The following is a 24377-nucleotide window of genomic DNA, read 5'->3' as shown; positions in this document are numbered from 1 at the left end:
TAAATGAGATTAATATAGTTTAAAGATATTATTCTTCAACTCCCAGTAAGAAGGGATGCTGTCATGGAAGAGCACCCCACATCTGTCATTTCTGTGTGATACAGAATTTCCTCAACTTTGAGGTAGCAGACCAAACCAAGAAAGAGAGATGTAATTTAGAATTTAGATGTAAACCTTGCAGAAATGCTACTGTCTATTAAATCTAAGAATTATCTAAGAATATATAATTTTAAGGATGTTGTGTAGTATGATCAGTATGTCTGTCAGAGGTTTTTAAAATGTGTTATCAGTATGGTTCCACATTTCACTGGCCAGATGGCACAAAAAGTACTCAGTATCAAACAAGGATCTCTGTGCCTCTAGATTGCATGATGCGCTGCAACCCTGTGTAGCCTGAAATTTGCTGTTCTGAACTGATCCCTAAATTTGGTGTGTTTCCATTTCAGAGCTCCTGTGACAAGGATGTCATCCTGAGTGTTCTTAGTGTCCTCACTGACCTGCTCTCTCTGGGTAAGGAAGCAAAGGTCTGAGGCAATGCCTGTGGGCTAGGGATCTTCAAATAGGTCAGGGAATTCATACTTGCATAAACTTGGCCAGATGTTTGCAAGGTGAAGAAAACAGGAATTGTGTCCATAGATCAGCAGTCTTTACTCCTGTGTTTGGAAAACTGAGCTTTTTTAGTAGGTTAAAGGAAAAAAAAAGATTCAGAGAGAGTCTCAATTTTATTTTTTTGCTTAAAAGATGCCCATGACTTTCAAAGTATTTCATAAACTCTGGCAGTCAGCCACTGGAAATGTTCGCCAGTGCCATTGGAGAGAGGGCTGTGGGACAGGGAGAGGAGCCTGGCTTCCCAGGGCACAAGGACTCTGATGGAGAGAGCTCAGCATCTCCACGGCAGGCACCTCCACCTCAGGGCTGCAGGGAAGGCACGTCTCTGCCTGTGCCTGAGCCATATGAGAAAATAAATGAATTGGCAAAAGAACTGGGAAAAAAAATTAAAAAAAAGGAGTTTCTTTTCCTTCCTGCTCCACCTCAGAAGTGTCATTTGCTAAACAATTCTGAACCCCGTGAGCTGGGCTGCGGGGGCTGCAGTGGTGAGTGCTGGAGCCTCCTGCCTTCCCTGCTCCTCTGAGCCCACCGCAGACATGGCGGTGCCCCTCTTCCGAAGCCCTGCAGTGCTGTTCCCACTAGCGGGATGGGCTCCCTGCCTGGGAGGTAGGAAGTGCTGTCACCCACCAGGAGCTGAGCCTGCGGCTTCCTCCATCCATGGAGCCTGAAGTTGCAGCTGAAGTTGCCCATGGATCAATGTTTGTTGACACAGTAGGGCTCGCAGGATTAGCGTGTGGTTTCTTTGGATACCTGGATTTGTTTGAAATCTGTCTCCAAAGCTTCCCTAGGATTCCTTTTCATTTGGCAAAAGCCCGTTGCAGCTTTAGTCCTTTGCTTGTTTAATTTCCAGTATCTAAGAAAAGATCACTGAGCCTTCTGCTCCTTTGAAACCTGTTGGTGTCTCTGCTTATTCCTCTCTGTTGCATTTCAATGCACAATGAAAAACTGCAGGACGTGGGTTTGTAAAGATAATGACTGCCAGAGCAAGAGGCAGTAGCGTGCACAGTTTCACCATGCAGCCATTAGCCATGCCTCTAGTCCAGGGGCACCTGAGATTCACGATCAGTTCAGCAGATGCCCTTGGGTTTATAGCTGCAAAACATCGTTGGAAGGTCATGGGAGCTTTGTGTGCTCCATGCGGGGTGAGGGTTTGCGACAGCAGCGGCTCAAGGAAAGGATGCCCTGAGCAGAGTCTCTCCTCTTTTCCCCAGGGACCGGCCGGAGGATTCAGTACGTGATCAGCAAAGGGGGCAGCGAGGCGCTGCTGCAGGCTCTCGCTGCCGCTGCCCGGACCGAGCCGCCCGACCTCAGCACCCTCCTGCCCCTGCTTCGCCTGCTGGCCAGGGTCGGCCAGCGAGGTACTGCTGAGCCGTGGGGGGCTCTTTGGGTGGGGGGCTCAAAACTAATGGATGGCCCCAGCAGTAATCAGCGCTGGGAAGTGCCTGATAGACAGCTGTGAGTTTATTCGTCGGGGGTGTGCTGCTTGTCTGTGGTTTGGCCAGGTAGAGATCCTGGGACAGGACAGGGAGGGCGTATCTGTGCGTAGAGCTGTTTCTAAACACAGCTTTCACCCCTGTTCTGCTTTGGGTTGGCCTTGTGGCTAAAAGTCCTCCCAGAAGAAAATTTGCTTGATGTTTCCTGATTGACAGACCTCTAAACTAGACTTGAAGGGTGAGGGGATATCACACCAGCCCATGACAAGCTGTGGGCCAACATGTCAAGGTTAGAGGGATGGGATGCTAGCAAGGGCCCTCAGCCTGTTGCTCCAAGACGTGCTGGGTACACTGAAGCACACCTGAAGTCTTACAGAGGTGACCCATGGGCTCCTGAGGTAACGGGGCCAACAGGGAAACTCTGATGAAATACCTCAAAGGAAAAAAGGTGACAGGGCTGACAGCCCAGCTGAAGTGCCTCTACACCAATGCATGCAGCATGGGCAACAAACAGGAGGAGTTGAAAGCCACCGTGCTGCGGTGCATGTCAAGATTGGCAGTGATCACGTACTGGTAGATTTCACAGTCCTGAGGGGTATGGGAGAGGCAAAGCCAGGACCCTGGATTTTAGGAAAACAAACTTCCAGCTGTTGCAGGAATTAGTCAATAGGGGCCCCCGGGAAACTGCCCTCAGGGATAAGGGAGAACAGAGCTGGCAGTTCTTTAAGGACACTTTCCGTAGAGTACAAGAGCTCTCAATCCACATATGTAAGAATCGGGAAAGGAAGGCAAGAGACTGGCATGGCTGAGTCAAGACCTGCTGGTCAAACTAAAGAGCAAGAAGGAAATGCACAGGCAGTGGAAGCAGTGTCAGGTATGCTGGCAAGAGTACAGGGACATTGTCCAGTTACGTAGGGATGGGCTCAGGAAGGCCAAGGTGCAGCTGAGCCAAACCTGGCAAGGGATGCAAAGAATAGTAAGAAGGGCTTCTATACTTATGTCAGCTAGAAAAGGAAGGTCAAAGAAGGTGTATTCCTCCTGATGAACACAACCGGCAAACTAGTAACAACGGACAAGGGGAAGGCTGAGGTACTCAACAACACTTTTGCCTCAGCCTTCACTGGCCACCTCCATTCCCACACCTCTTGAGTGGATGGACATCAAGGCAGAGACTGGGGGAGGAAAGTCCCTCCATTGTAAGAGAAGATGAGGTTCAAGACTACCTGAGGAACACAAACATACATAAGTCTATGGGACCTGATGAGATACATCCCAGAATCCTGAAGGAATTGGCTGATATAGTTGCCAAGCCACTCTCCATGATATTTGAAAAGTCATGGCAGTCAGGTGAAGTCCCTGGTGACTGGAAAAAGGGAAACACTGCACCCATTGCTAAAAAGGGTAGAAAGAAGGACCCTGGGGACTACCAGCCTCTCAGGCTCACCCCTGTGCCTGGCAATATCATGGAACAGAGCCTCCTAGAAGCTAGGTTAAGGCAAAGGGAGCACAGGAAGGTGATCTGACTCAGCCAGCATGGCTTCACCAAGGGCAAGTCTTGTATGACCAACCTAGTGGCCTTCTATGATCAGTGGACAAGGGAAGAGATAAGGATGTCATCTATGGACTTCTGTAACACCATTGACACTGTCCCCCACAACGTTCTCCTCTCTAAATTGGAGACATATGGACTTGATGGATGACCTATTCAGTGGAAAAGGAATTGGCTGGATGGTTGCACCCAGAGGGTAGCGGTCAATGGTTCAATGTCTGGATGGAGATCAGTGACAAGTGGTGTCCCTCAGGGGTCTGTATTGGGACCAGTACTGTCAAATATCTTTGTCAATGTCATAGACAGTGGGATCGAATGCACCCTCAGAAATTTTGCAGATGACACCAAGCTGGGCGTTGCAGCTGACATGCCTGAGGGACTCGATGCTTTTGGTTTTTTTTTCCTGTTTTCAGTGAGAATAATGTTGATCTAACTCATTGATACATTTGAATGCATTTGTTATGAGATCTTGATTTATAAGACTGGGTGCAAATATGTTTATCAGCACTGCTGCAGAGATCTGGTCTTTGTAATAGTTATTTGCTTTTCACAGATAGGAAGTTTGGGCTGAAAGTGCAGAAGGCAGAAGCAACTGATATAATACTGAGCCTCATAAGAAGAAACCTGGGTCACCACCTGCACCTCATCCACTGCCTCTGGGTCCTGCGGGTTTGTGCTTCTAATGGTGAGTTCCTGCATTTTCCTCTTTTCCTCTCTGTGACAACTGTCAGAGTTCTTGTTTACTCATTTCAGTGCAAAGAAACATCATTCCTGATTAAGGTTACTGCCTGAATGCACTGTTAATATACAGAATCAGGCACAAAAGCCAGAACGACCATAGAAAGAGGTGGTCCCCACGGGGGCTATACAGCCTTTACAGTGTATTTCATCTATGGACTATGAAAATAAAAGCACTGTAGAGAAAAATATTAACGGCAGTGTTCTCCTATTCTAGAATACAGGGAGTCGATTCCTTTGCTTTGAGACTTGGGTACGTTAAGTCTCTATGCAGTTCCCATTACCATAACAGCCTAATGGCTCACTGTTGTTGATTGTATTGATCCTCAGAGCAGCTCCCAAGGAAGGAAAATACAGGTGGAGAAACAGGGAGAGAGAAATTAGCTACTCATTCAAGGTCCCTCAGGAATTACATATTAGATCCTGGTCTTCCACCTAGTATCCCTCCTATCCCCCACCCCATGCACTGTCCCAGCCTTTCTTGCTTGGCAATGCCCTCATATTAAATGATTCAAGCGATGGGATTTCCAGTATTCTCTCCCAGGATCAGTACAGATTCATACAGGCTTGCCCGGCTATAGAGCACTGCATTTGTCAGCACAAATTTCTCTTTGCTGACTCTGACTCTTTCCTCTTCTTCCCCACATCCCTCACCCAGCAGATAATTCTTGACGGCCATCCTGTCTGCAGTCTGCTATATGCATCCTAAGATTTAGCACTCCTGGCGCTCAGCCCTGCAGGTCCCTTCTATCAGTACGGGAGCTAGCTTCATGCAATGGACTTTCTCAGGCAAGCAGCCAAGCCTCAACATTCAAGCCCTCTCCCTGTGATAAGCAGTATTTGAAAGGCTGAGTGTAACGGAAAATGCAGCCAAGGCCAGAAGCTGAAATGTGCCTTTATTTGGGTTTCACAGCTGTGTAGTGACCCTGCGCTGCCTCCCACCCAAAATAATCTGCACGCTTCCCTGGTCCCTGCTTCAGTGCACCTGCATCTCAGCTAAGCTGCAGTTGTTGCAGAGGTTTTAGGATGCACACTGCAGCCTGGCCTCCTTGCTGTTAATCTCAGACGCCAGAACACCACCTCTGCTCCTTTGCTGGAGCGTCTCTGTCCCTCTCCAGGTATATCCAGCATTCTCCAGATGTGCTTCCCCCTCCAGAGGTAACGCTGACTTTGGGGGCTCTGTGGCCCAGCTGGGAAGCAATGGGAGAGGTCAGGTGCAGATCTGTGGGGATGTGGTACCAAACCAGGAGATTACATACTCCCAACCTTATTTTTATGGGGTGGAACTAAAGAGGATCCAGAAGCATATAAAAATCTGAGAGCGCTTAGTTATGAAAGCAGAAAAGATGACTCCTTGTCACACACATCGGTTCTTTGCTCTGGGTTACTCCCTTCACAATCTCTGCAACCAGTTGTGTTAAAGGTAACAGCTTTAATGGCCTAGCTGAAATTAAGCTGCATTCAGAAACACTCCTGACCCCCAAAACTACAGAATCATAGAACGGTTTGAGTCAGAAGGGATCTTAAAGACCACCTAGTTCCAAGCCCCCTGCCATGGACAGGGACACCTCCCACCAGCCCAGGTTGCTGAAAGCCCCTTCCATACTGCTGAATAATAGCACAGAAAGAAAAACTCTGCCCTCCATGCCCCTGTGAAATAAGCTGTCCTCATGGAGTTGCCTGTGGGAAATGTGGGATGAATTTGAGCCCTGTCATTTTGCTGGGATTTACTATTTAACAGTTTATTACATATTTAACTGTGATTTGTCCTCTGGTAAGTAAAATTTTTACAGGAAAAGGGGCTTTGGGAACTCAGGGAAGAACTGCAAGACTGCTTTTGCATCTGATCTTGTCTCAGGTTGTGTCCACAGTTTTGTGCTTCAGCTTCTGTGCTTGTAAAGTGACCTCTGAAGCCCAGCTGGGAGCCCAGAGAATCTGCTCATTGCCACAGGGGCAGCTACCCCCTTCTCCACATCACCTCTAAACACAATATTGCAGACCACCTGCTTCAGATCTGACAGCTTTTCTCTTTTATTGGCTCAGTTACCACAGGAACTACGCTTGGCATCAATGGAGCCATGGAGTTGCTTTTCAAAGTCATCACCCCCTACAGCAAGAGACACGTCAGGACAGTCAGGTAGGCGGTAGCCCCAAGGGAACTCATCTTTCCAGGACAGCGAGAAATAAAATTTTGGTTCCACTTGAAGAGGCAAAGAAATCAGAAACGGATGCCCAATTTCCATTCACGTTAAATCTGCAGGGTTTTTTAAGAGGCAGAAATAGTTCCCTGAAGGACACGTTAATACTGTGATTCATCATATGATTCATGCTGGTGGCCATTGATTTGTAGCGTACCCTATACAGCGACGGCAGTTTGATTGCAAGGTATCACCCAATAAGGACTGGATTTTGAGAAGCATGTACTGGCAGCAGACAAACTGCTCTGCCTACCCCTTAGCAAGAGCCTGCTGCCACCACTGGTCTGGGGACAGGTACAGTGGCATCGTGGCAGTGGTGCCTCATCTTTCTTTTGCAGACAGTTGTGATCAGGTCATCGTGATATTTTTGAAGTGTGACAGTTCTTGGCAGGATTAATCTAGGTCTGTTTTAAAGCCCATCCCAAATATTTCAAATAGTTTTTTTCTGAAGACAGCAAGTCCCTTTTATATCTACACCTTAACGCTGAACATTAGTCCCCGAATTGTCCATTCTGACCACTTCCTCAGATGTCTTTCAAGGCAAACTTTGTAACGTAGAAAACACCCACAGAAGGACATACCACATTTTTTGGGGCTTGCTCATTACAAACAGGAGGCAGAATTTACTGCTATGAGCTGTGCCCACACAATCCCATTTGCTTAAGCAACACAGAACCTGCCAGCTCTCCTGCTTAGACATGGAATGCCTTGTGGAGCACATAGTCCCCACTTGTTCATGCACATCTCAGCAAGGACGTGGCAACATTCAGTCAGTTTGGGCTTCTGCGTGGACCTGACACGATTCATGGCAGCTGATTACTGAGGAAGTAGCTTTAGTTTGAGCATGTAGGTGAGAATTGGATGGACAGACATGGCACAACAGTTTGACCGGTATTTGCTTAGCTATGGTTGAACTAGGGGTCAGTCACTCTGTATAAGGGCACTAGTACACAATGTCCATCCTGCTGTTATCATCAAGGTCTGGTACCAGTTCTCCCAGTACCGCCAGTTACACAATACATTGCATGGGAAGCAATTTGAATTAATTTCCACTAGCCGCAAGTGATGAACTTGCGTGTACACATATGGTACTGTTATTTGCTAAATGCAGCATTCTTCCAGTTCTGCCTACATATCTGGGGCTATAAAAAAATTTTAGCGGTTTACTTTGCTAAATAAGATACTGAGTGGGCCCAGCAGATGCACAGCTTCCTGCAGCTGCCTTGTTAATGGAAGCCAGCTCAATTTTGCCTGCATTTTTGGCTCTCTAGTATACTGTTAAGCACCTGGAACTGCTTCACAGCTTCAGTTCTCTCTTAGGCAGAGTACCTGTGGTTCTTTGGCATGGTCTGTCCAAAAGCATAGTATCAGGATGTTTCCTACAAGGGGGTTTGGACACTACCCAACCCAACCCAAATAATATTATTACTAGAATATTATTGCTAGGATATTATTCCTAGGATATCTGAGCACCTTGTAAGATAACCCTCAGACCTCATGTTATAACTTCAATCTTTAAGAGTCAGGGAGCCCAGAGAACTCTTTATGTATGACAGGGATGCCCAGGATGAGTTACACCCAGAGCTGGGTTAACTAGGAAAGCAAATTCCACTCGATTCCCTAGTTTCCTTCCTGTGGAAGTGTTGGCTGTGATTAAACTAGCGTTAGCAGCTCTACTGCTGTGATAGCCTCATGGGCCAGGATCTGTGTGTAATGGGACTTGGGCCTGTATCTGTTCTCTGTTAAGCAATGGGGCTGGCTGTGTAAAGGTTTTTTAGAAGAATTTTGTACAAAGCTGCCTTTTGCACTCGCTGTTTCCTCTGAGGGAAGTAGAAAACTTGGTATCTGTCACGCATTTCCAGCCTGGCTTTTTGCTGAGATTCATTTGGAAATGCAGCTAGTGCTGCTGAGGACTGTTGTAACATAGGCTCTAAAGTGGTCTAGAATACTCATTTCTTAGCAGAAAGGGAAAGAAATACCCTTCAAAGAAACACACTGCTTTTTATTTCAATGATTCCAGGTTGTTAACGTGCAATATCTGGGTTTTTCTTTCTTCTATCTAATTGTAGAAGAATTGTTTTGAACTCCTCAATGGACCTTTCTTTCCACTTGGGACATACACACCCCCCGCAGAAAGTGCAAACTCAAAATTTCCCCTCGATAAAACTCCAGTTTTATTTCTAATAGGCCATTTTATTTACAGCTGAAAAGTTTGGATTTATTTTCCCTTTGGGGAAAGGTATGTTATACATTAATCATTGCCTACCTCAGCATCCTCATTGCTACTTCAGTTTCCCAATTTCCTTTTTTTCCTTAAGATATTTGTGTTCTTAAAGCATATTTTTATATGCAAATGGAAGATAAAATCTTTCCTGGGACCCAGCTCACAGAAAAAGGTGATGTGGTCCCCACCTACACTTGGTTTAACGAGCAAGAGCCATAAATCAGCTGAAGCCTGGTAGACACTCAGCTGGCCTGCCTAGTGCTCAGAGCCGCTTGTTTCATTTAATAACTAGAAGCAGCTGAGAAGGTCAATGGCTCAGTGGAGACAGGCTGGTTTATATCAGAAGAAGCGCACAAACCTGCTCTATTTCAAAAAAAGGCTTGCAACCTATTTAAAGGCACTAGTCTCTTATTATTTGGTAGGGTTTGTACTTGCTTGCAGTCTGTTTGGAAACACTCTTCTCACTGGGGAATAGTGGTTTCAAGAGGTGTCACTGGTAAGAATTTAAGTCCTGAGACTACTAGTCTGGGATGTAGGGTGGGTTACAAATCTTTTTTCCCAGTATTAGTGAATGCCTGGGATAGCTATGGTCTGAAAATCCTGGGCGTCTTTAGAATTCATCAGAAAATGGAGGTGGGTACATGGGAAAATGTCGTGTTTTTCTCTGAGCTGTTTTAGTTAATAACTTGTAGGGTGACTGGGGGAGGAAGATTATGTACTTTTTTTTTGAGATGGGGAGAAAGAAATAAAAAGGGGTCACGTGCTTTGTCTAGTTCAGCATGTGCTCCTGGTCATCTGACACTGGTGTGGCTCTTCCAAAGTTGCTGTGGCTATGCTGAAATCTGCAGCGGGTTATTTTGCGTAGTTAGCTGGTGACAAAAACATCTGCTTCGTCTTGGTCATCTGGACAGAACTTGAAGAGAACACTTATCTGTAACCTGCCTACGGAGGAAAACTCCCATGTCCTGCCAGCAAGCCTCTGATCCTCCTTTTGTATTTGCTCTTGATACCTTCTCTCCATTTCGTAACTATGTGCCACCATCGTTTGCCTTCCTGCTGGGTAGGAACAGCTGGCAGCTGTGGGGGCTGAGATTATCCCTGTTCTTTGATCAGCTGCCAGGAATACAGCATTGGAAAGGCACCACTTCTCTTGTGGATACACCCGCATTCTCCTGTTCTGGGCAGCAGCAGGACCAAGGTCACTTTAAGAATCTGCCCTGGAGAGCGCACTATGAGAGCTATTTATTTAGCCAGCTAAGATGTGGAAACAAGATACAGAGTCCTATTTATTTTTTGCAGTGGCAAAGCTCTGGGTTATTTAGAAATAGTCTCCCATGCTCCAATTGACCTTCTCTGGGTGCATGCCAAGTAGCTCTGATTCCCCTGAGACTGTGACTCATGGACTTTATTGGTCTTAGTTGGGCATTTGAGGTCTTCAGGTTGCTGGTGCCATGACTGTATGGATCTCCCCAGGACAACCCATATCTGAAGTAAGAGACATACGAAAAAATTGTGAAACTCGCTGAGGTTTAGAGAACTCTTAAGCACTGTGAAATCCAAGAGATGGAGACGTCAGGCTGTCTTGCTCATCTCTCATAATGCTGTGCTGCAGAGAGTTTTCTGATACCTTTTATAGGGACAGTGTAAAATAAAGCAAGGTGATGTTCTGTTTATGCCAGTAGCTGGGATATCTGATGCGAGTGTGTGTGACACTGAAATCTTCACTCCATCAACACCTTCTCTAATGCAACATCCCTGATGTCCCACACAGTGCAATGGTCCCTGCTCCTTTCACCTTTTTTATTCCCCATATGTTCCATATCTTCTACCCTTCCCTTGCTTTCCAGTGTCATCCCTTTCAACACCCTCGCTCGTTTTCCCAACTTACTTGTTCTGTGAGATTTTTGGATGTGTTGTGAGCAGCTGGATGCAGAATGTTACAGTGGTAGATTTTTTTTTTTTTTTTTTCCTTTGGCCAACCAGGAGCTGGGTCCCTTCTGTAGGACGCTGTCTCCACATGGCCAAGCATCAGGTATCCTCCCCAGGCTGCTGGCACGTCAGGCCAACGGCGCTGGAGGCTCTGTGTTGTCCGTGGCTATGTGTTGTGCTGGCCTCTTCTAGGACTACTCAAGCTGAATGCAGTTTATCAAAGTGAGTCAAAATAAACCCCCAGAATTTATGATTCCTTCCTATGTGGAAAATGATGGTGTGACCTGTGTCTGGGTTGTTGCCTCCCTTATGTTATTTTTTTTCTGTTAAAAGGTTGGCAGGCAGTCTTATTTCTGCAGTTTTATTAAAAGCAATTTAGAAAGTCTTTTAAAATGTCTTTGTTTCTCAAAGCTTTTTGTGAGTACATCTATTTACCACACTGTGCAGAGCTGGCTAATGGTGAGTGTTTGCATAAACCTCATATGAGAGATTGCCGCAAGAATGAGTATTTGTCAGAATTAAACCTCTCCTTCTGTGAGCATTCACAAACCTTGGCTTTCTACACTGGGCTGTTCCAGTAAAGTTTGACTACTTAATTAAAAGTGGAAAGTGAATAAAAAAGGTCTGGGAATGGTGCCAAATGAATTCACTCAAAAATGTGATATGCAGAAATTATCTGCTTTTGCTCATGTCCAGCATTGCCCACTTCTGACATTTGATCGCAATTCTTCTTATGTTTGGTGCTGATTGAATGGTCCCAGCTCCACAGACCCTTGCCCATAATCTTTCTTTCCATTAAAGGAAGGAAATCCTCTTGTGTAACTCTATTCCATCCGGGGTGGATATCTGGACTCCTCACATGCTAAAGGAGAAAAGAAGCAAGTTTTCTTCCCCTGTATCAAATGTTTGCCTCTAGAAGCTTCAGGTGGCTTGGAAGCATTTATTTCTCTCTGCTGAGTGGAGGCTGAGTCTGGAGGGGTTAGCTTGGAAGCAGCGTGATGAGCGTTTAAGGTGGGCTCAGGTAGATGGTTGCTGAGAGAGATGTGGAAAATGCAGTCCTCCCCAGCTAGCATTAGGGCTCAAAACGCAGGAGGAAATAAGAGCACCAGGTGCCTTGTCTTTGGTGATGTGTGCTCAGGGCCGATCTGAGGTGGGGAGTGACTCGTGAATCTGAAATGTGCAAGAATAACGATGACACTGTTGCCATGGCTGGGCAGTGGTTCCTGTGTCACATGCTTCTGTCACAATGTGAGCTGAAAAGGTTTTTACTGAAGCACTGAAAGCAGAGCTTGTGCAAGCGAAGAGAGGAATGTCAAGGTGATCAAGAAGGCACATCTAAAGCTAAAAGCCCAGTTCTGATGGGTCCCTATTTAATCAGACGTTGTGTCAGATTGACCAAGGGGAATATGAAAGCCCTGGAAGTGCTGAAAATATAAGTTAAGAGGCTGTATATAGTTTCAAAATAGGTGTTGACTGTATGAATATATAGTCAATATATGACTATACATTTATATATATATGTATTACTCTGCTTTTCTATAAAACCTATTTGCACACAGCTGAGATTCTGTTTTCTCATCTTGGAACTGGTGCTTTTCATGCAAGATAAAATGTAAGTGTTGAGCCCATAGTGTTGAAAAGTGACCAAGCTGCCACATCGGCAAATACTTGTAAAAGTGACCTCCTGTGACCTTAACAACAGCAGAAGAAATTGGAACAGCAGTGGGCTATGTCTCTTTTAGACAAAGAAAAAGAGGAGATGTGTAGCAGGGATGACCTGAATACTAGACTTACGTCTTCCGTTAAGAAGGATGGAAAGACAAATGGAAGAGATCTAATTGCAAATGCAACCTAGACCCAGCGCAGGCTGTTAAGAATTTCCTCAGGCTTAATCCTGGATAACTTCTTGCTGGTAGACCACCATATACATTTGCTACAGTTCCATCTCCTGGATTGTCCTAAACTTTCAGCTGCTTTCTGTTTGAACAGAAGAACATGTTGCATGGTCACTGCCAGCCAATATTTTGGGAATGAGAAGAAACTCGACAGACCAACATGGTGATTAGTTCCTCTGCAATCTGATATGGGAGCTGTTGTGACTGCTTCTTTTTGAGAAATGCTCCACATACAGCTTTATGCCTTTGTTTATTTGGCAATGGTTCCTGATAGGACATCAAAAGCAAATCATCCTTAATTCCACTTGTTAGTCTGTGTTTTGCCATTAATCGTGTTGAGTGGTTTGGATATTTAATTGGAAAGTAACACATGATTCTATTGGAATGTGGTCAGAATTAATCAATGTTTAGTGCCTGCTTATTCTCAAATTTCTGTTTGGTTTATTTGATCCCTGTGGAAAATTCACAGGAGGGGCTGAAATTTTCTTTTGAGCTATGTCACAACTAAATGACATGCTTCCCATCTGGCCTTGATCTATATGGGATTTAGCCTAGAATTCCTGCTAAATAGAACTGGTAAATAGTGTTCTGAATGAGATGATGCCATCATCAACAAGGGGAAAAGGGTTGTCTTTAAAATTCTTGTGTATATCAAGCATCTTTTTAACTTGACCAATATCTCAGATAACATGGAGCAGACATGTGTCCATCACTGAGATAAGTAAGTAAAGCCTAGTCTTCAAATCTAATGCAATGAGCCATTGTAATAGAAGAAATTATCTTGGAGGCAAAGGTGTCCCAGTTTTATGCAGTTTCCTCTCCTCTGTTCTTTCTGTGGTCTGTATGGTTTCTCTCAAAGATTGACCTGTTCTAATATTAATAATAAGTTAGAAAATCTCATTTCAGACTGATGGTATCTCAGGGCTGCTTTGCAGAGTAAATAGAGTTACATTTCAGAATTATACTTTACTGCCATTGTACCGTTAATAGCAGCAGATGAGAGAAATTGAAAAATTAAGAGGCAGAGGCAAAGGAGAAAGAGGTGCTTTCAGATGAGATTTGAAAATAGATGAAGAGTTGATGAGGCAGAGAGGAATAGCAAGGCTGTTCCAGATGGCTGGGTAAACACGTTGCATACAGAAACCCTGGCGCCATCTCTTGGTAGCCTCTGGAATGGCAAGATTAAGGACAAATCCACCCACCTCCGTGGCATAAAAGATTGGTGAATGAACACTACATAAAGAGAAATCCACTTCTGAGCTTAACGGCATGTCATGGGAACGGAGGAAGTGGTTTATAAATGGACCCACTTAGTGAGACTGTTATTTGGAAAGAGATCATTGGGTTTTTTTCCTTTAGGTCTAGCTTATGTTTTACATTAATTCAGGTAGAGGTAACAGTCTGGAAAAGAAACAATGCTTTCAGTCTAAGGTCTTTCTTTGCTTGCCCATTATTTCTTCCACTGCGAGCTAGCAGGTTATATTTGGAAAGATGGTATGAGGGCAAGTTGCTGCTGTTCTCAGGTTCTTGACTTTCCACACCCAGTGGCTATGGCAGATGCAATTTGTGGCCGACCTCACGTGATGGCTTTGGGTATATCTATACTGCAGGCGACTCTGTGCTCCTTGGGTGGGAAATTCTCTCCGCCCTAGGTTTTATTTACCTCATTCTGCTAACAGCTGTTAAGGCTTGCAGCAGGGCTTCCAGCGTGGGCTACCCAAGCTTCCTAGGACATATTATCCAGTCTGGGAGCATTGTTCATGTTGCTGTATCTGTCTCGCTGCTGGTGTCTGTGCTAACTAGATTAAAGCTAACACTTGGGTGCTTCGCTGCACTGCAGTCGCATTGCCTCTTAAAAGCTCTCTGTGAGATGTATCGCCCACGTAGCTGGGGAAACCACTGTTGCTCCCATCCAAATGGGAGGTAGGACCTAATTTCATAAACTAGTTGCATCTCAGAGCATTTCCCAGAGTTAAATGAATTGTTAATATTCACCGTGATTCCTTGCAGCTGAGTGTGACAGTGCCACAGGAGGATAGGTCAAGGCTGGCACGTACTGGTTACGCTAGGCATTTTGTAAGCAGCACAGACAGAACAGAGTGGAATAAATCAAAACAAAGACAAGTGAGACCAGAGCTAGAAGGATTACAAAATAATATGCAACCTAGGAAGAAATGAAGGATTTGGGAGGACTTCTGGAAGTTGATGGGCTATCTGTGAGATGAAGAGTGGGCAAGCTGCTCCAGGTCTGGAGGTGCAGAGGGGAGGCTTTTGCCAGTGATGGTAGGGCTATAAGGGTAAAGAAGGAGAAAAGTCTAATGGCAGAAGACAAAAGATCTCATGTCTGAAGTGCTGATCTGAGACACGGTGTGTTGCTGTGCACGGGTTGCCTTGGGTCAGGCTTTTTATATGCTCAATACATACACTGAGACCCACACCTTTCTAATGCCCTCCTAAGGGCGGTGAGGGTGTAGTCAGTTGTGTCCAAGGCATTCAGTGAGGACAGAGATGGGGGGAATGAGAAAAGGGAGAGAAAAGCAGTAGTGAATCTGTGGAAGGTTTGTGCTCAGGCAGGATGCAGGTGTAGCGAATGCAGAACAGGCAGAGTAGAGTGAGGAGAGGGTTGAGCAGCATGGTTGTGTGACCTCGTAAGCATGCTTGGGGTGGATGTTAAGAGCCAAAGCTTTCAGAAAGCATCAGCCAGAGAGCCCTGGAGGACTGGGACCGGAGGGAAGGGGTTTCTAAGCAAAGCCTGTCTGAATTGGCTTGTAGAGGTGATGAACAGGTATCCACCCTACCTCTTCACCTGCTTCCATTTTCCTGTGTCAAGAAGGCAAAGAAAGATTCCTCCCTTTGAAATAAATGAGTTGGGTAATGATGTAAATCTCTGATAGAGGCCAGAGAGTCAGTAGATAAAGCTAAGGGCACTCATTTGTGTGTCAGTGCATATGACAGCCCAGGAATCTCCTCTCCTTTGCTTTTCGCTTGATTTATTGTCATTTCTCCTCCCACCCAGAAGCCTGTTATCCTTATGAAGAGGGTAGAAAGCGGCTCCGAAATCCTCCTCACAAAAGCTTTCAATCCAAAGGTAAAGGGAAACTTGATGGAAACAACTGTGAACAGAAACCTCAGTACAGAGCTGCTACAGCAACAATTTTGCATGATGCTGGCCCCGGGCAGGTGCTGTCCCTGCAAGCCACACAGCCCTAAGAAATTTCCTGGGGCTGCTGTGGGTTTTTTCCAGCTCCCCCAGTGCTGGCGATGCTGGCATGTGAGGGGTAAGCCAGTCTCTAGAACTATCAGTGCTTTTAAAGCACAACAGTGATTAGACTTGCCCTGGGCAGAGTTATATGAGGTGGTGTCAAAGCCCTTAGCAACAGCCTCTCTACCCCAGGATTCCCTGTCCCGATAGCACTGTTGGAGCTGCACCAGCAGCCGCTACCAGCAGCAGGGTAGATGGTTTTAGCAATGCAGAGGCAACACAACTGACTCGTTTCCAGCGGGCAGAAGAGAGTGAGCGAGCTCCAAAGTCTTCACAGTCTCTTTCAGGCTCTTTTGGGTAATTATTGAACACTGATTATAGATAATAAAAGAGAAATTATAAATACTAGTGTATTTACCAAGCACAGGTGAAATGAGTTTTGTTAGCGAGAGAAGGTTTTGTAGCAGCGGCGCTGCAGATGCAGCGCAGCTCCCTGGCTTGCTGACGCTGGCAGGGTTCTTTTCTCGGTCTCTTTATCTGCAGGGCAACACTTGGAATGGCAGCAATGCCAGTAAAATCTGTAAATAAACCCAGAGTTGAGCTGCTCTGGAATGTGTTCAGAGACAGGGCTTGAAACAAGGAGAGGAGAACCTGAAAACCTGGGGAAGTGGCTGGTGAGGAAGAGCAGGGCTGCTGACTCCCCATACGGCTGCAGCTCTGGGGTTGGGAATGGAAACTCCCCCTGAAGTGTAAACCTTTGGAAAGGTCAAGGCTCCGAGACCAAGCTTTTGCTGTCGGGCTGCAGCCACAGCCAGGCTATTGCAGAACAGAAAAGAGAAAATTGTCCCGTATCTTTGGCTCAGCTACTCTGTGCGTTTCTTTCCTCTTCTGTGTTAAACGGATATAGTTCGGGCTTTGTGTGGATCATAGGATGTACATTGTAATGGCACAACAGCTCTCACTGTCTACTCAAAGGTTTAATTCCCTTCTTGTTTTCCATTGTTGTTTTAAATTGCACTTACATGCTTGTGTTTATTCCAGCTTTCACCACCTTCCAGATTTTTCTGTGTAGAAAAAACAGGGGCACGGGTAAGAACCATCCTGATAATGCCCATAATTTTAACTGTGCTTTTAAATTATTTATCCCCATTGCTTCATCCTTATATTTACAGCTCAAGTTCTACCAGCCTTGGCTTTGATATGGTGTTTTCAAATCCCAGAGTTTGGCTCAATTATATAAGATGGAAGCTTTCCAATGAAAGGAGAAATGAAAAAAAAACCCAAACCCCTAACTTTTATTGCTTAGGCTTTTGCAAATTACTGCTTCAAGAAGCCCCTGCAGTTATGCCAGTGTGACACTGCAGCTTTCAAACAGCAAATATCAAGAGAATTTGACCCATTATTTGCTGCGTTTTGGCTTGTTTACTGACTTTTTCTTCCTTCTAAATCCTCTAGCTAAACGTTGTGAAGAACAGGCACCAGCACTAAGATGTGACCAGCTTATTGCTTCATAAAGGATTATACATGCGGAACTGAAAAATATGATTGGTGGGTGGCTGGCTGGAGCAGCCACAACTGCCAGATGCTGGCTTGCAACCAGCCTTGCAAGCTCTGTGATGGTGTAGTGACCTATGTTGCACTCGAGGCTAGTGCGTACTGCCTGTTCTCAAATCTCCTTGCTTGTAGATGTAGGGATGAAACCTGTGGCTGTGCTTTGGGTGCCCCTGGTAGTACAGTCATCCTACCAACATTTTAATGCAGCCTGCGTGTTGAATCTCAGCTGGGTGAAGTGCTATATGGAAAGCAGCATAGGTGATCTAGCTGAGAATGCTATATCTCTGATGCTTGGGCGTAGTTCAGTTACTAAACTACATGTACTTCTCTTTCTTTCTCAGGACCCCTACCTATAACATTCCCACTGCCATCTTATATAGCCCATTTTTGTTCTTTGAAACGCTAAGTATCTGGAGGTACTGTGTTGCAGAGAGCCTCATCTCTGACCTGCAGCCTGCAGGTTGCCTTCCCTGCAGTAAGATGTTCTACTGCTGTCCTGCCTCAGCTGCAGAGATGAGGACGGGACAAGGACAAATTCACAGCAGGTGTTGGAATGGTGGTGCATCTGCTGCTGTTGGCAGCTGTAGCCTTTTGTGATGGTGGCTCAGCCTACTTGCCCAGATAGCTCCTGCAGAAGATGCATCCTCATTTACGACATCTATCCTATTTAGTTTGAACCTGGTCACGTGTCCTCAGATGACTCTTCTGCCTTTCCTGTCACAGTTTGGAGCTCTTACCTCCGCAAAGCTGCTGCAGGGCAGTGTGGATGCTGTTCGCTTTCTGCACCTTGGCTCTTTTTCCTGCAAAGACGTATCTCCGTGCGTATACTACACAATACACCAGTATCCCCATTGCCCCCTCCCACATGTCAAGTGAGACGGAAACCATGGAATTGTTGGATGGAGGTGAATAGCAGGATGGCTTTTTTCTGCTAAACCTTTATTGAAAGTCCCAGGCAAGTTAATAAGCTTTCCTCCCTGCTCTGCAATTGCAACATCTATTTTCCCAAAGACTTCATGCTTGCTGTACTTGCCTGTGGCAAAACTAGTCAGTACTATATGTTTCTAGCACCATTCTACATGTGTTTTGCAGTCCTCTGTTTTGACAACACACAGTGGGTAAAACTGGCATTTCTTTTGCATATGAGATGGATTTGAAAAATTTCTTATAAACTGCCTATTGGTGTTGACTGAAGGGACTTGGATCAGTGAGGACTGAGTTTTCTGAATGGATGTCTGGATTTTCAGAGATATTTAGATATGCAAAGATCAAAGGGAATGTAACCATGGCAGAAAACCTCTCAGCAGGTTAAAGGCCTTAACTCATAGTCAAAAGGTACTTCTGTCCTGAATATACAAAGAGGCTTTGAAAAGTCCTGCTGAGTGTTAGCTGCATGTGTAGACAGAAAAATGCCTTTTAAATTCAGGATGAATTTAAATTCAGAATTTTAAATTCAAGATGCCTAACGTGAATCTAAGAGAATGCTACTTTGTGTTTTTCAAGCATGTTTATGCATTGTTCTCAATTTGAGACTGATTTAATAGTACCAGTCAAGCTCAGTATTGCGTACACACACAGCTTACAAACAAAGATCCCAGTATTCCCAAGCGTGTTCACATTTGGCGGGAGCGGTTTGGACCATCAAACTGTCAAGTGCCCAATTCACAATAAATTTGGTGCTGAAGGGCTAAGCATGTATCTGAGGAAACACAATCATTGGAAGAGATGAGAAGTGGGGATAGCTGGAAAACAGGAGGAAATGGGTGACAGCTCCTGCATATTTTCTTCTATATATCTTGTTGAAATTCTACTTGCATGTGAGCTTTTCAGGCAGCATTAGCTCTGACCACCATCCTTTGGGATTTAGGTAAGAGCAATATATAGAAACTGCCCAACCTGAGCACACAGCAAGGGGAATGATGCTTACCTACTGGGGAAGCACATGAAAATTGGTAAATGGAGAGTGTTGCGTGCAAGGACATTAACTGGCATCAATATCTTTTTTTTCCACTTGCTCTCTACTGCAAAGGTGGATATAACACTGTGTGCTGTCAGTGCTGCAGCTGATGTGTAAACAGCTACTCACACATTCAAACCATGGCCTTAGTACTACAGGCGTACTGTCACCAGGCGCCCACCAGCAGGCAGAACTCGGTAGGGTTACAGGGTTATATTGTGACGTTATTGCCAGCTCACAACTACCCAAGTTGCACCTTATCATGCAGCACAGGAAGGGTGATGCCAGTAGCTACGCTTGTGTGGAGCAACTTCTTGCTCAGGCATATTCAGAGAAACTCTGCAAGGCAGCTCTGTTCCCTAGAGGTTTTAAGCTTAAAGTTTCCTTTGGCTGGACTTTATGGATGTGCTTCATCTGAATAGGACCAGCGGGGAAAGTGAAATGCCATATAAACTCAAACTGATGGATCTATTTCTAGAGCCTTGTAATATGGAAACAGTACCATTAGATTAAAAAGAACAAACACAGTTTTTCATCTTGTGTTCAATATCAGTTATTTCTTCTTTTATTTTGAAGCATCTGACTGTTGCTTAAAGGAAAAGCTGCTACACAAGTCAGCCTTGTTTCTTGGCAGAGATCAAGGAAGATGGTGCTTTCTCTGTCCTTCAGCTTCATGCTTCATATTCTTTTCAAGTCTCTCAATTTGTGCACATTTTAAAAATTAATTTTCCTTTTTGTTTATTTCTTTGGTTAAAAAGACCAACCAACCAAACCCCTCAAACAAAACAAGCCTCAAAATCCTAAGCAGCAAAACTGGAGAAACACCTGAAATGAAAACTCCAATTCCCCACCCGTCGCAGCAGCCCAGCTGCATGCAGCAAAGGTTGCTATTTCAAATGCTGCTGCTTTACAGCTCAAGAGCACCTTTCATTACAAACTGCTTTTTAAAGATGTTGTACCCTGAGATTACCGCTGCCTTAGAGATAGTTTGTACTAACCAGCAGCCAGGGAGAACTACAGCTCTTAGCCTTGATTACTTTGAAACCAGCCTCCCTTTTGTGCTCTTTAATAGCTCTGGGCACAGGCAGTGACATGTGAGATACCTCGCTACCCGGACTGTCAGCGATGCAAGCTGCCCTTGGTTATCTTGCTGCCAGCAATTGATAGTACCCATAAAACAAAAATCATGCAGTTGTTTGCAGGCAGTATAGTGTGAGTGCAGGCTCATTTTATGGCATGATAAAGTTCCAGGTACCCCCCAAGCTCTACCTTCTCTTTTATAGTTCGCTATTAGACTCCCCAATGGCAAAGCACCTGCAATTCAATTTCTCTTAATGAAGACAGAAGTCACAGTTGCCCTGCTGAGATTTGAGGCTAGGGTTTCTGGGTATGTCACCAAGCTGTGCCCTTTGGCTTCATCATGCAGTAAGCAGAGTTTCACCAGGTATATGGATGCATCCCTCTCCCTGCCCTTACTCGGGGTATACACAGCATTCAGAAAAGTTTAAGGCAGAACGATCCAGAAGCAAGAGGAATGGGTCTGGGTCTCTCCCTTGTGCACTGAGCACCTGCCTCACCATGAGCACAATGTGCATGTCAGTCCCTGGGGTCTCCAGAGCAAAAGCTGATGGGCACGGCGAACTGATAAGCTGCGAATAAATCGTAAGCTAAGGAGAGAGCAAAGAGACCACCGGGGTCTTTTCGGCTAGTAGCTGAACTGGGACTGGAAGACAGCGGTCTGGGGGAAGGAGGGAGATTGACCTCCAATCACTGACATGCTTTAATTGTGTATGAGATGTTTTGTAGGGTTGTGCTGGTGCTTGTTAGCAGATGTGGCCTCAATTGGTATCCTTACCACTCCTCTTAATCAATAAAGAATAGAATCAAGACCCTTTTTCAGTCCTGCTATGTGCATCCGTTGGGTGGGAGAGCTGGATTCTCACACTGTCAGCCTGGAACTGCCTGGGTGATGAATCTGTTAAGTATACTGTCTGATTGTGAGCCTTCCAGCCCCTTCATCTTGATATGAATGACAAGCTGTCACAGCCTACCTCAGCCATATTGGTGACATCTGACCCTGGAGAGGGAGTTGACAGAAATGGGAAATCTTCTGTGGTATGGCTTCTGCTGAGGAAGCAGTGCCAGATCTGCACCATGCTGTAAGAAATGACTGGGCATTTTTTTGGCAAGGATTTAAGTGCATTTCATGTACCTTATTCTTCTTTGTTACTACTTCGAAGCTAATTTAATTTAGACCTGTAAATAGGTTGAATTTTTGGGATACAGCTTCTCTCCATCTGTACTGCTTGTACACGAGAGAGTAAGCTACCTGTAAGGATGCCTGGAGTATAACCCTGGGGTGACTCCTCTTTCTGGGAGGCAGGGATGTCAGGCTGGAAAGCTATACCTTTTCACTGATTTTAACCTAACAGGCTCTAGGGCAGGCAGAGATGTTCGGAAGATGCTACAGTGAAAGCTTTGAGCTGACCTTGGGAATGAGATACGCTGATTGTATTAGCCATGGGAGCAAGAGAGGACCGCACGCTCTGGCTTCTGCGTCGTGACTATAACTTCCCTACAAGGAGCAGCATATCTTTGGAGAGCACATTGGCTTCAGCTCACCAAAATGTAAGATAGGAGAAAACTTGCTCCTGGATCTGTTGTAGGGTTAAAAAGCAGGGAATCATCACTCCTTTTGCTGTTAAGTCTTGTTGGCTATTAGCATTTACTTTGGCACCTCTGCATGCTTTTTTTCCCCCCTCACAACCCTCCTCTTAGAGTTAATAGCCATATAAATCTTTAAAGGTGTGGAGGAAAAATACTGTTCAGTATGCATTTAATTTCTGTACTTTTTTTGTTTGGTCACCAATTCTATTCAGCAAAATGAATTGCGTCACAGAGAATAGGTTCCATAGAAGATGCATATTTTTATTAAGGACAGAATGTGCTGCTCCACTAGGGAAAAAAGCAAGCTGGTCACTGGAATGGAAGTAACCATTAGAAAAGGAGTGTGTGATTTTTATTCCATTTCTTTCAGCGTTGCACCAAAAGCACATCTGTGCACAACAGCTGGATCTCCAAACCCCACCTGTTGGCAGCACGCGGAATGTTGCAAACTGAGCAGCCTTTGCCTTTAGCGTAAGTTTTAATGCTTAGCTAACAAGCTGGAGTTAAAGTGGACACGATGGTTATTTTTGCATAAGTCCTGGACCAGCAGTGCTATGAAAATGCCAGAAACATAAGCAGCATTTTCACACCCATATTTCCAAGACTTATGAAGCTGCTGGTTTTAAGCCTTTAAAACAAAACAAGTCACTGTGCAAGTGCCTGCATATTTAAGATCTGCATTTCTGGGCCACAAGGGAAATGACTATTCAAGGCATCTGTCTCGGATGAGATCTACCTTCTGGTAGGATTTATAAGGCACCTAGTGCCGTGGTTCCTACATGTTGTTTCTAAATGTCTCTCAGTTGTCAAATGTTAAATTGTCTTTTGAGTGAGTTGCTCTGTGACTGTATAAACTCCCGTAGTTAAGTATGAGTCCCAGGGGCTGGAGGCAAAATGCAGCCAGGCAATATGTACACCCAAGGACACTTAATTCCTCCCAGAGACTGGGGCTGTGAAAGCTTAGGGGCTTTAAGCCTGTAAGCTGTAATACCTTGAGCCCTCGGTTAGGGTTCCCATTGTGCTGGATGCTGTACAAATATATAGAGCATGGTCCCTGCCCCATGCTGCCTGTGATATAAATAAACATGACAGCAACAAGTGAGTATACTGCAAAATAGCAGGGTGAAGGGCGAAAGGGGAGGGGATGGGCTGAAGCAATGCAGGTTGCCAGGCAGGGGCAGAGCCTTTTCTTACATTTCTATGAAAGCAATGCTTTATGTCTTCGTTATCCAGGTGTGATTGCCTTTAGGAATTAGATCAGGCATCAAGATGAAGAGGTATTTAATGAAGCACCAAGTCATTTGTTCAATAATTTGAAGAGGATGTTTTGGTTTAAGCATGTAAGAAGTACAATCTTGCAGGAGAAGGAAGGTTGGTTAAATTACCCGGGAGCTGATCTGCAAAGCCCTTTTAGATTATTTCTTTGTTCAGTCTTTGGCTTGTCTGCTGTTTCCTGCCCATAGTTCCAAGCTAGTCCTGACTAGCACCAACGTCAATGTGTCCTATGAGTCTTAAAATCCTTTCATTTATTTCACCATGCATCATCTCTTCTGTAGCAAGGTTTTTCATTGCTAGGAGTCTGTCTTTTACTTTTTTTTTTTTTTTTAACAAATAAATTATCTATTCAAGAGACAGAAACAGAGGCACAGCATTGTCCATCATACTGCCCAGCACTACAACCTGTGAGCTGAGATCAGGGTGGAGAAGAAAACCTAAGAGTTTGTCTGTCTCCTCTGTTTGCAGTGATTTCCCGTTAACACTGTCCTGGTAGCTCAGATCTGAAATTCAGATCTGAAAGGGTGACCTAGACATAAGACTCCTTTGCCTATGCTTTTTAGCAGCCCGGTTTTACTGGCTAATCCAATTGTGCTTTGGCTTGGGACGTGCAGTTTTTGTTGTTGCTCCTGGTTCCTAAGCCCTGGATCTGGAGGTTGCGTTTGCCTATCTGTCTGCTAGTTGTACTCCTGCCCAGATATCCAAGCTGCTGACTTGGAAACACTTCAAAGATTTCCATTCTTCAGACTGGCTGTCTTGACTGCTACTACAGGGAGTTTTTAATGTTTTTCTGATTATGGAGCAGCACTTATTATTATGCCTTTTAAGATAGGGCAATGTTATTTTTACATCTCTCTTTTTTTTTTTAAAAAAAAAATATACGTGAGTCTCCTTTGAGATACGTTGGGATTGACAAAACAGCTAAGATTTTACTAACGTATTACCACAAAGAACAGAAAATCAGAGGAAGGCATCTGGACAGATTTGGCAAGTTTTTTAATGAATTCTTTTTTTCCCCCCACTCCTCCTTGAGACAAACGCAGAGTTCTGCACTGGGCATGCTATCAAATTCTCTGGTCTAGCATATGGCTGATCGAGTCATCTTTCTTGTGCTCTTAAACTTTTCCTCCTGTTCCCATCTTTCCCC

The 24377-nt window shown here is 44.9% G+C and overlaps 1 protein-coding gene across 1 annotated transcript in view; it reads left to right on the top strand.

Annotated features, from left to right (window-relative positions):
- Positions 1-291: 291 nt before the first annotated feature.
- AGBL1 (AGBL carboxypeptidase 1) overlaps positions 292-24377 on the top strand; it is a 273140-nt gene continuing 249054 nt past the window's right edge. The window contains exons 1-5 of the mRNA XM_056347385.1: positions 292-327; positions 447-510; positions 1821-1967; positions 4145-4276; positions 6373-6466. Coding sequence (XP_056203360.1) covers positions 292-327; positions 447-510; positions 1821-1967; positions 4145-4276; positions 6373-6466 — 473 coding nt within the window. The remainder of the gene's footprint in view (positions 328-446; positions 511-1820; positions 1968-4144; positions 4277-6372; positions 6467-24377) is intronic.

The sequence above is a fragment of the Falco biarmicus genome, chromosome 7 (assembly GCF_023638135.1).
Source record: "Falco biarmicus isolate bFalBia1 chromosome 7, bFalBia1.pri, whole genome shotgun sequence".
Taxonomy (NCBI): Eukaryota; Metazoa; Chordata; class Aves; order Falconiformes; family Falconidae; genus Falco; species Falco biarmicus.
This window is presented reverse-complemented; position numbering and strand designations above follow the sequence as displayed.